Source organism: Typopeltis vanoorti, chromosome 23 (assembly GCF_054136105.1).
Source record: "Typopeltis vanoorti isolate ZY-2024b chromosome 23, IOZ_Tvanoo_1.0, whole genome shotgun sequence".
Classification (NCBI taxonomy): Eukaryota; Metazoa; Arthropoda; class Arachnida; order Uropygi; family Thelyphonidae; genus Typopeltis; species Typopeltis vanoorti.
In genome coordinates, this window is record NC_143571.1 from 3,010,423 (window position 1) to 3,023,472 (window position 13,050).

Sequence of the window (13,050 nt, forward strand, 5' to 3'; positions counted from 1 at the left end):
AGTCCAAAGACTCATCGAGAGAGAGTGTGCCAACCGCATTGAACGACTGAACCCCTTCCAGCTACTAACTGTGCTCAAACTTGCTTAACTTTATGTGTGAGCCATTAGTAGCAGAGGCTCTACCAATCAACCAACCTTTGCTGGCTACTACACTAGGTCGAGAGCAAAATGGACACTGATTAGTTGAACAATCTCTTTTGTATCTGTCGTCTACACACAATCTGCATTCAGTACAGTAATTCTTTCATATTCATTCTTCCTTTTATTTGCAGCATAATGATAATTTATTTTTTGTTTTATTCTGTTTAGCTTGCAGAGCAAGTTTCTTTTCATACTCAGACTTAGCTTTCTGTACAACAGTTGTAACTCTTCTGGCCTACTCCTTATAATTTTCATTATTGACAGTCTTTATGCAGATGGTATTCCTTCCACATCTTTTTCTTATGAATCTCTTGCTCAATAAGATTGCACATCCCTTTTACTCCTACCCTATTGTTAAACGCTTCCCATGTACTGTTGATATCCTTCCCATCCAACAATTAATACATGGTGCACAACCCAGCATACTCCTCAGATGGTCACTTCCCAAGTGAGTACTGCATGGTCACCAACCAGAGACAGAATAGTTATCTTTAACTGAAACTCCTCTGACACTGTAATCAAATCTAACACTCTTTGAGCTTGAGTTCCTTCTGCTATGTGTTGCTTGAGGAAGTTTTGCAACAGCTCCATAAAGCTAGCCTGGTTGGCCAAGTGGTTAGCATATCAGCTCTCCAGTCAAAACGCTGTGGTTCAAGTCCCACCGTGGGCATGGATGTTTGCTTTAATATTGTAATGCCTTTCTTCATTTCTAACAACTAATCCACTAGGTCTGTAACAACATCCCACTATGTATTTGATTTTATTAGACTACCTCACACCAGATGGCTTCAAATTTACTGACACATGGAAAATTGTTACGCATTGCAGTCAGATTTCTACCTTAATTGGACACAAATTACAGATATTAGCATCACACTCCCTGCTCTCCTCTCTTGTGTAACCTTCCTAAACATACTGTACCCTTTAGACTTAATACCAGTTATTACATCTGCTTCTGAGAGCCAGGTCTCACTAATGCCAATAATCTGAGGTCATAATATATTTGCTAGGTAAAAAAAATCACCCATTTGTTCTTTATACTCCTAGCATTTGCGTACAGACATGCATGTTACCTGCATGCTTTTCTGTATACTATTCTCCATAGTCTGCATAACACAGATGGATAACTTTCAGATCTCTGTTCTTATTTAGTGCCTTAGGCAGACATCCTTGCACATGCTTGATAGGCCCAAACTGGACATGCATCAATCATTTTCTCCTTATAATCATTTCCATGATAATGCCTTTTCTCATCATTAACAGCATGGGCGAATGCTGGTCTTGAAATTCACGCTAGCTCTTGTTATCATTCAGGGAGTGAGAGGTGATTGAAGTCTGATTAGCGAAATAATGAATTACTGACCTTTAAAACTATATATTTAGAAATTTATGTACATTTAATCATACAAATACAATATTTATTTTACAAATGATATTCTATCTTTTTCAATTTAGTTACTTGAATACAAATTCTACCTTATGGTTCTTTATGAACTGGACAATAACATCTTATAAAAAGTTGGTTGTAACTGAATTTTCCCAAGCAACACACACTTGTAAAGGCTGGCTGAAGCTCACTGGCTAAAGCTAATTTGGCTGCGTATGGCCTGTGTTTAAGCAACAGAGTGACACGACGTGAAATGGCTATGCAGGTGCATGAAATTACAGTAATGCTGCAAGGACCTGGACGCTCCTACAACCGAGCAAGCCAGGGTAGCTTTCACTAGACGAGTAAGCATCGGCACTTGATACACAACACAAAGCAAAATTATTGCCGCGCAAGCTTAAGACATCTTCTGTCTACAAAAATAAAAGCCTAAATAGAATGCTTATAAATGCACGCATTTATTAACAAATAAATATTACTCCTTTCTCAATTAATGAGCTTGCACAGCAAGCATGGAGAATTCTCCCCTGGTGTGATTGAAATCTGATTAGCAGAATAATGACTTACTGACCATTTAAAACCATGTGCAGGTAACCCTCATATAACGCGGATGTTAGGTTCCGCAGAAATGCCGCGTTATATAAATCGCGTTATGCGAGTCTCAGATCACATAGAAAAAGTAGGGTTATGTTCAGAACTCGTTTTTTTTTTTTTAAATTATATAAACAACAATGGCATATCCAATAAAAAATATATTTTTATTTAATTCAGATAATTCGTGTAAGTTAAGAAAACATATAAGCTATGAAACCCCCCACCCCCCCCCCCCCCCACCCCCCCCCCCCCCCACCCCCCCCCCCCCCCACCCCCCCCCCCCCCCACCCCCCCCCCCCCCCACCCCCCCCCCCCCCCACCCCCCCCCCCCCCCACCCCCCCCCCCCCCCACCCCCCCCCCCCCCCACCCCCCCCCCCCCCCACCCCCCCCCCCCCCCACCCCCCCCCCCCCCCACCCCCCCCCCCCCCCACCCCCCCCCCCCCCCACCCCCCCCCCCCCCCACCCCCCCCCCCCCCCACCCCCCCCCCCCCCCACCCCCCCCCCCCCCCACCCCCCCCCCCCCCCACCCCCCCCCCCCCCCACCCCCCCCCCCCCCCACCCCCCCCCCCCCCCACCCCCCCCCCCCCCCACCCCCCCCCCCCCCCACCCCCCCCCCCCCCCACCCCCCCCCCCCCCCACCCCCCCCCCCCCCCACCCCCCCCCCCCCCCACCCCCCCCCCCCCCCACCCCCCCCCCCCCCCACCCCCCCCCCCCCCATTTTTTGGGCTCAGGTACATTATATACATTTTTACACTCAACTGTCTCACTGATGTCTGGATATCCACTTCCCCCCTCCTTGAAGTGAAAATGGTTCTGCACATCCATTTTCACTTCATTATATGAGGGTTACCTGTATTTAGAAATTTATGTACATTTAATTATAGAAATACAACATTTATTTTACAAATGATATGCTATCTCTTTCTATTTAGCTACTTGAATACAAATTCTACCCTACAGTTCTTCTTTATGAACTGGTCAACAGCATAGTCATAAAAAGTTGGTTGTAACTTAATTTTCCCAAGCAACATGCACACTTGTAATGGTTGGCTAGAGCTACTTTGACTGCCTATGGCCTGTGTTTAAGCAACAGGGTGAAGTGACGTGGAGGGAGCGTAATTGGCTATGCGTGCGCATGAAATCACAGTGCTGAAGCGAGGACCTAGATGCTCCAACAACTGAGCAAGCCAAGGCAACTTGACTAGCGCTGGCCTTCGATACACAATGCAAAGGTCAATTATTGTCATGCAAGCTTAAAACATCTTGTCTACAAAAATAAAAGCCTAAATGGAATGCTTATAAATGCATGCATTTATTAACAAATAAATATTACTTCTTTCTCAATTAATGAGCTTGCGCAGCAAGCATGGAGAATTCACCACTGATTAACAGAGAGACATAACATTGTCGCTCTTATACACAGATTTTTCACCAATCTTCCCATCATTATTTAAATTTCCCGACTCTGTGTTAGGTCTCATATCAATTAATAATTTTTCTAGGCTCCTGATACCAAATGCATTCAAGTGTAAACATACTTGCTATAATATACAAATTTATCCTTCCCTCAAACTCATTCCACACATCCAAAAATTTTAAATTGAAATATTAATAATGGTCCCAAAATAAAACCCTGAGGAACCCTCCGCATCCCTTTCCTTTTTCTAGACATTACACCCTCATACACAACTGGTTGGCTGCTATCAGTCATCTATCCCGGTATCCAGGTAGTCAACTCAATTTCAACAGTATATCATGGTACTTTTTCAAATGTTTTAGCAAAAGCTCCTTTGTCCAATATACTAGGCATCTTATTATAAAATGTTACCAAGTTACTAACGCAAGACCTCCCTCTAACAAATGCATTCTGCTCTTCTGAAAGATTTTCATTCTTGTCACTCCAAGTTTGTATTCTGTCTCTAACCAACCTCTCTAATACTTTTAGCACTACGCCTGATACATACATACACTTGCCTATAGTTGGACACCATTGACTTAGATTCTCCTCTATACAGTTTGAGAGGAGATATTCAGTGGTTTGCTGATGATGTTAAATTCGAATGAGTAATATCAGGAAGTTTTCTTATGATGTAATCTGTGTGTTAAGGCCTAAATATTGGGAAGAAATCGTGTTTGAAGTTTAATGGAGTATGAACAGCACTGGGAAAAGATTGAAAACTATTTTAATTATTCCAGTATTTCATCTCTGGCACAAAAACATCTTCAGGGAGTACAAACTAGTAACACATATACACAGCAATACAATACTAAATGAAACACACATGGATATAAGACTAGAGTTCTATCTAGGTGAGGAACCCTCTGTAGGCATCTCTAGGCAGCCACAGTTGTGAATTAGGATCTCTTAGGATTAATATTTCCCATATTTTGTAAAGTTTCTTGCATCTGGAAAATATTAATCCTCAGAGATCCCAATTTACAACTGAGACCTCTACAAATGTCCACAGAGGGTGTGTCCCACCTAGATAGGACTCTAGTCTTATATCTATGTATTTCATTTAGTATTGTGTTGCCTTTGTGTGAGTTACAAGTACTAATTTGTACTCACTGAAGATGTTTCCTTTGACAGACAAAATATTGGAAGAATTAAAATAATTTTGAATCCTTTCCTAGTGCTGTTTATACTCCATTAAACTTCCAACATGATATGATGTCACTGCAAGAGGATGTGAATAATTTGGTGCTTTGGGATGAAGAATGGGATGTAACTTCAATTTTGCTAAGTGTAAAGTTATGTACTTTAGCCAGAAAAGATGGAATGAACAGTAGAACCATTACATCATATCCATACTCATCAGGATTCTCTACAAAAGATGTACAGACTATCATTAAAAAAAAATAATAATCAATAAAAAATAGTACTAAAAAAAGGCACTAATCAAGCCACAGATTTGGTCATCTGGCTACATTGATAAGGAACACTGGAGGGTGGAAGGGAGAGAATGTGTGTGTGCACGCTGACTAATCTGCCAACTTCATGTCATCAACAAAGGCAGAAATTTTACTCAATATCTCAAAAGAAATCGTTTGTGAATATATTAACAATAAGCCATATACCACCAAACCTTGGGTACCCAACTCATAACTACTCATCTCTTAGAAAAAGCCCTTTTAACACATTTCACGCGTCATAAGAAAAATTTGCTCACATAATCACATTAGCACTCTAACTTCCAGGGATGGAAGATGAGTAAGAATTTCTAACAATTATTTTCAACTGAAGATTTAACTTATACAACTATTCTCCTTTAACTACGAAACTGACCTTGGAAACACGATGTTAAGTGCATAATAACTTCTTTTAACAATTATTCTCGGTATACTTGTCCCGAGTTCACCTAATACAGCCTGATAATTAAGGTCTCGCTTTTAACATGTAGTGATTCAAACGTGATTCGACTTACAATTTCTTGTGCCGCCTGAAGAACGAGCCCACCATCAGTCTCTCTTCCATTTTTTAATATATTTTTACGTTTAGTGATGACTATTTAAATAACGCTGATTTTTTTTACCAGGTGAAATAAAATATAGGCTTTATCTACCTAAAATAAAATAATTATAAAATTCTTCTACCTAAAATAAATAAAAAAGAAAATAAATAAACAACAATTTAGAAATGAGAGACAACAAGAGCACTGTAAAGATATTGTACTTTTTGGGAAGTAATGGTCATCAAGCATTTGCCTACTATTCTCAAAGCAGTAGTGAAAAGACACGTGAGAGATGCTTCCGGACCCGGGGAAAAAAAAAAAAGCACTCAAATTTCATTTCCTGTCTTCATTAGTTACATACGTTTCATTTTTTTTTTTTTTCAGTTTATATGTTATAAACTGAAAGTTACGTAGTATCCATATTTCGGAAGGTTGTTTCTCAACACTTGCTGGTTTTTTTTTTTAGTCTTCGATGCAGAATACCTTCGTTCGAATCAAGAATCAAACTACACAGAATTATTTAACTTCAGCTGAAACATCCATCCACTTAAGCAGAGTTCTCAACAGTAATAATTATATTATTTCCCTCCCAAATTGGGAAATTCACTCATAAATTACTGAATTTTTACTTACCTTTGCGCCTTTTCTTAGGCCTTTGACTTGGTCCCCATAAAATATATACTCCAGCCGCTGTAATAGCAGTAAAACCTGCTAATAACCAAATTCGTGAACTGTCCATATTGTATAAAATAAATTAACGTCAGAATGCAATATATAATAGATAAGCCGCTAACGAAACATTCAGAAAGGGTATATTCGCATGGTAGAAAGGTGTACTAAAAATTTCGTCATTTTTCTACATAGTTTATTTACAAACAGCTAATCCCACAACTTTCACACACGACAGATTACATTACGCCAGTGTTGTCTACTATTGCATTTTTATATGCATAAAAATAATCCAATGATATTAATACACTAATAAAAAACATAATAAAGTTTCGTTTCCATAAAATTAATTCCTTATAGCATTCAAACAAACAACACACAGCTGTAAATCGCGTGATTTCATAAGCCCTAAAATTCTGAGTTGCTCGTTGCATATCGTAAGAGAGTATGGCCATCTATCGGTTAAGTATTTTAAAAAACAGTAAAATTGATAATAATTGAAAAGTGGTAACTGTAACTTAATTCTAGGTTTGGAAACTTAAGCAATTGATTGATATAGAGACAACTGATGTATATAACTTTGACTAGTTTAAAATAAATGATTTTCTTTTTGAAATACTAGTACCAAAGATTAAGCCACTAAGCTTCATGAATCTGAGACAAAAGAATTCAGCTGATATTCACTTTTTAAATTGTAAATTGACACCATGTACAATGGTATAAAAAAATCTTATTTATTTTCTTATTTGCTTTGTTTGTAATAGAAACATTTCGTAACATTATTTGCATTCCGATTTAATTTTTTTAAAAAAGCCATTTTGTGTTGGAAATAATTTCTATCCATAAAATTTAGACCCTTCAACCTTTCTGAAGGTTGAATAAAATAAAAATAAAAATAAAATAAAATAAAAAAATCAGCTGGCTACTTTTTATTTCCTTACAGGGAGTAGGCGAGGCTGTTGTAGCAATATTTGACTTGAGGTGAATGATGGGTAGTTCAATCTCAACCGGTAGCAAATCAGCTATCTCTGATTTGCTACAGGTGGTGATATATCCAAGACTATCACTAATTTTAAGGGCCATCCAATGAGCAAAGGTTGGTCGATTGGTAGAGCCTCTGCTACTAATGGCTCAGCAAAAAATTAAGCAAGTTTGACCGTGGTTAGTAGTTGGAAGGGAATCAATCGTTCGATGCTGTTGGCACACTCTCCCTCGATGAGTCTTAGGACTCCCTGGAGGTGTTACATAATAATAATAATAATAATAATAATAATAATAATAATAATAATAATAATAAAGAGACTGACAAACAAGTTCTGGCATCTCGTGTTCCCTAACATGCAGGGTGGTACTTATGCACAGGCACATGAGGCTCTAGCTGGGGGTTCAGAAAAATTGGGCCAGTTTAGAGACCAAAAAAATAGGTAGAGCCTCTGATACTAATGTCTTGCAAAAAGTTAAGCAAGTTTTAGGGTAGTTAGTAGTTGGAAAGGATTTCGTTCGATGCTGTTGGCACACTCTCCCTCGATGAGTCCTTGGATTCCCTGGAGGTGTCAGATAATAACAATAATAATTTGAGAGTCGTCCTGGAGCACTCTAGTCCTCGGGGCCCCGTCCGCCTAGGAAAAAGGGTAAGTACGGGCCTGCTAACACGATATGTTATTGTCTAAAATAGTGTGAATTCTACGGTCAATTTTCTTGAGTTTACATTACGAAAAACCCGCTTGTCCATGTCAGAGATCAACTACCTGTTGAACCAGTCAAAACAAAAGGCTTAGAAACAGTTCCTCCAGTGGTGACTACAATTCAATTTATATCTTTCTTGGTATATAAGATTATAAAAAAAAACGTATTTTACCAATCAAATTTTGTTCACAAATTCGCAATGTTATATTTTTTTTAAATTACAGACTACTGTTATTTAAAGCATTCATAAAATAGCTGTTGAACGTTTTTTCACTTCGTTATACCTCACACACAAGCTTTTCTTACACTTGAATAAACGATTAAACAAGTTGGAGACTTAGAAGTATCAAAAGTAAGGATGATGTTTCTGACTGGAACCAAGAGACCTTCCTACTGGTCAAGATGCTTGTCAACCCTCATCTTTAAGCTCTGATATATATCCTCATCAGGAACATCAAGGACATCTCTTCATGAAATCACTCTTCTACAGTAATTTAATTTTTTTAAATTAGATATGACTGTTATTGGTATTCCACCCATTACTTGTTCTGAGTAGCTTTTTGAAATGTTTTTAACATGATGCTTCCTAAAGGATATCACCAGAGCGTAGTTTCTTAACTATTTTGAGAGAACCTGCAAGTCATTCTAAAATCCTTTTGAATGAAGAAAAGTAACATTTTCGATATTGGTTTTTCAGCTGTCGCAGGGATGATTAGAAACAATGGTACATATATACTGCTATTTCTTTTGTTTCTTACTTATGTTATTAAAAAGTGTATCAATGGTATCATTACTTCGTTGGAACTTTGTTAAGGCCCCGGAAACAATTGAGGATGAAGAATTCATGCTCGAAGGGTTTTTGCTTAGCTGCAGAGCTCTCCATCCACCATAGAGCCACACATGGACTCCTACTCTCCAGCAAGCAATGACTGCGCTCGGGAGTAGAACGTCAGTGCTACCCTGATCGCTATACAAGCACCACAACAAACCATTTTCTCTGTCCAACCATGGGGAAGGTGACTCACTCCAGCACTCTTCACATGTGCAGGCAGGCCCACTAGCCGATTGGTCCTGTCCAGACCATCCAGGAGGGCCCGTTTTGCCGACGCCGAGAATACAGTAGTGCAAGACTAGCATGATCTCCCTTCTGTATGTCCAAGGATAACAGCACACACATGGCTACAAGGCGTTGGTTCTTACTGATGGTAGACTGCAAGACAGGATAGTAAAAATACTCAGGAGAAATAATAATACGTGAAGAATAGCAAAAGAAAAGAGGAATAATGAAAGGGCCACATCACCAGTTAACTCCTCCACAACGAACAGGTGTCTCATATGAAGGGGTTTGAAGCAGAACGCGATGCAGAAAACGGGATACGAGGGTGTTCGATCTGGTTATAGGATCAGAATACCAATTCATGACTAAGGTGGCTGCATTGCCTTCAATTGGGAAGTTGATCATTCAGTCTTGACTTGGGAGGTAGAGAAACATTGGCAATTTTAGTTAAGGAGAGGTACATGTGGAACTACAAGAAATATCATTATGACAAGTTGAGGAGACAGCTTGAAACAGTACCATGACATAAACATATGCAAGGGAGAGATGTTCATACTGCATGAGGGGAATTCAAAGGGTATATCTGGAGGAAGTAATATCATAGTTAATACAAAATTGGGAGGGTAAATCAGATGGGGGTTAGATGAATGAGGGGTCTCATGAAGAATGAGTTGCAAAAAAAAGAAAATGTTGTGTAGGGTATATCAGGAGAAACGCGAAAAGCACTTACATGAACAGTACAAGGGTAAGGCAAGAAAGATAATCAACATGCTAAGGAAGGCAAAATCAGATTAAGCGAAGAAATTAGTTGGCAAGTCAGAGGAAGTCTCAAAGAGTTGTTTTTATTTGTGGCAAACAGTAAGAAGATTGCCTACGAAAAGACAGCTTTAATTAGTGCTGATGGTAAAGAGATAACAGAGGCAATCTAAATTGAGGTTGTTGGTGTAGAAGACGTGATATGGATGTGAGAATAGAGGTTGATGAATTGGTGGGAGTACTTAGGATATTACAGAATCGCAATGCAAATACAACTGTGCGAATAGATAGTAATCAGCTAATGTTTTACACGAATTTCGAAGGGAACTGGCTATGCCTTTCACGAGGCTGTTTAGTTTAATCCAGCTTTTCCAAAGCCCCAAGGGGGATGAAAGGAAGGCAAAATAATTCCTTGACATAAAGGAGGATGTTGTCGTAACACATTATTGACCATTCAGTATTTCAGGAGGGGTGGTGAAAGTATTGAAAAAGTTGATCAAAAAGATAATCAGGAATCGATGGATAAGAATATGATACTTTCTCCAAAGAATCATGGCTTTGTGAATGGTTGGTCATGCTGTAGTTATTTACTAACTTTTTATAATGGAGTGACAGCTCAGTTGAATAGAAGAAATGAGTACACGATGATATTCCTAGATTTTCGAAAGGCGTTTGACAAGATACCACATGGAACTCTCTTAATAAAACTGGAAGAAATGGTCATATAGATAGAAGGTTGGGTGATGGGTAGATATCAAAAATTCAGGAAAATTTGGTGACGAGTGATGGTCTGTAAGGCTTTCTGCTTCGACTACTGATGTATTAATTTTTTTTTTTATAATTGATATAGGAAATAATTTGAAGGGTGATATCAGTTGTTTGCTGATGATAATGCAAACTTCGGCTGGATAATAGTTAATCAAAGTGATGTAGAAAGCTTGTATGATAATTTAAATAGGGTGACAATATGTGCAAAACATAATGGATGTAAATGTAATGCAAAAAAATTGCAAATTTATATATTATTATTATTATTATTATTATTATTATCTGAGACCTCCAGGGAGTCAAGGATTCATCGAGGGAGGCTGAAAATTACCCAAACCAGCTATCATAACTTCCCTTAAATTAATTTACTCTAGATGCACTTACTACCCTCAAGGGCAAATTATTCCACTCACTGCACTCTGAAAAAAAAATCTAGTTCTGAGAACAATCTTAACTTACATGGATACCGCATGATCTCCACTCGTCTTCCATATAACGAAATATTTCTTCATTTGAAATGCTATAACACCCATTCAAAGGTTTATAGACCTCTATCATATCACCCCTTCTTTCTCCTGTTAACCAGAATCTTCAATCCACATTGCAATCTGTCCTCATAATCTAAATCCCTTAATCCACATATAATCTTTGTAACTCTTCTGTGCACCCTATCCATAGCTTCTTTATCTTCTTAGAACCCTGGAGACCAAATCTGCGCACAGTAATCCAAGTGTGGTCTCATCAAAGCCTTATACAAAAGCAAAATGACGTCCTTATCCTTACATGTCAAGGTTCGCTTCAAAATAGCAATTATCTATTAGTAAGGGAATACGTGAGTAGACATAAATATAAAATTAATGACGGGAAATCTCACGTAAAAAGATTTTTTTATTAGTATAATTTTCGGCTGTGTGTCACAGGCATCTTCAGTACATGTTAAGCTGAAATTAAACAATAACTGACAATTCCAAAAAGCACCACCTAAATAGCTAGGGTAAGATAACTAAAAAGGTCAATAAAATTTCCTAACAAAAAAACCTATATATACAATAAAAAGTTAGGAAAGATTAGCTGATTTGTAAAGTACTATCTCCCATAAAGAGGATAGATGTAAACCATCAGATCTGTTTAAGTTAGGAGAGTGGAGTAAAGTTTCACATGTTTCTTTATAATGCCGTTCTCTGAGGAACCGACTTTTGTGTAGGACTCTTGTCTTTTTCCAATGGACTCTATGTCTGGTTAAGATGGCATGTTCTGCAAGTCCAGACTGTTCAGGTTTAAGGTACTGAATATAAGACTGGTGTTCTTATAGTCGAATAGTGGCAGATGTTCCTGTTTGTCCGAAATAAGATAATCCATAAGAGCAAGGAATCTGGTAGACACCTGGATAATTAAGATGTGGAAGCTTGTCCTTAGGAGAAGTAAGAAAGGTGGAGATTTTTCTGACCGGTCGAAAGGCAACAAAAATATTCAGTGGTTTTAAAACATTTGCTACACATTCAGTAATGCAATGTACATAAGGATAGGAATGCATGTTATTTCTTTTGTATTTGAAGAGGAAGACATAATAAAACTACTTAAAGCTCTTTTGATGAAGGAATTCTTGTATCCATTAGATAGAAAGGAAGAAGTAATATATTGCAGTTCTTTCTATAAGAGATCGTCTGAAGAATAAAAGGAGTTGGTCCGAAGAACCAGTGTTTTAATAGTTCCTGCCTTTTGACTGGGATGGCGATGAAATTCAGCATGGATATAATGGCCAGTATGAGTCTTCTTTCTATAGACTGAGAAGAATTAGAATTAACAGTCTGGACTTGCCGAACATGCCATCTTAACCAGACATAGAGTCCATTGGAAAAAGACAAGAGTCCTTCACAAAAGTCGGTTCCTCAGAGAACGGCTTTATAAAGAAACATGTGAAAGTTTACTCCACTCTCCTAACTTAAACAGATCTGATGGTTTACATCTATTCCATTTATGGGAGATAGTACTTTACAAATCAACTAATCTTTCCTAATTTTTTATTATATACATAGTTTTTTTTTTTTTTGTTGTTAGGAAATTTTATTGACCTTTTTAGTTATCTTACACTAGCTACTTAGGTGACGCTTTTTGGAATTGTCAGTTATTGTTTAATTTAAACTTAACATGTATTGAAGATGCCTGTGACACGCAGCGAAAATTATACTATTAAAAAAATATTTTTAAGTGAGATTTTCCGTCATTAATTTTGTATTTATAGCAATTATCCTCGGAGTTGTATTTGCAACTTTTGCTATGCGACCATTGAACTTTTAATTCTTATCCAGCAATACACCAAGATCCCTTGCCTCTTCAGTTTCTTGTAGCATAACCCCGCTGATATAATATGCCGCTGGAATTCTAATAACGCCAAAGTGCATAACTTGACACTTACTAACATTAAACTGACAGTCATTTTCCTAGATTTCCAGTCTATTGAAATCATTTTGTAATTGCTTAATATCAGTAGCATTTCTGATTGAACTGCCTATATTCGCATCATCAGCAAGCAATTGGC

The 13,050-nt window shown here is 38.0% G+C and overlaps 1 protein-coding gene across 7 annotated transcripts in view; it reads right to left on the reverse strand.

The window, feature by feature from the left end:
* Positions 1-6,666, reverse strand: part of Usp30 (ubiquitin specific protease 30) — a 252,115-nt gene extending 245,449 nt beyond the window's left edge. For 5 of the 7 annotated variants that reach the window (XR_016550340.1, XR_016550341.1, XM_090413154.1 and 2 more), the window contains exon 1: positions 6,209-6,666. Coding sequence is in view for 5 of the 7 variants with exons in the window: in XM_090413154.1 (XP_090269280.1) it covers positions 6,209-6,314 (106 nt within the window). In the remaining 2 variants the exon portion in view is untranslated. Of the gene's footprint in view, positions 1-5,409; positions 5,450-5,796; positions 5,843-6,208 lie in introns of those variants that run through there. The other 2 variants (XM_090413152.1, XM_090413153.1) reach the window with 2 other exon arrangements.
* Positions 6,667-13,050: the final 6,384 nt, after the last annotated feature.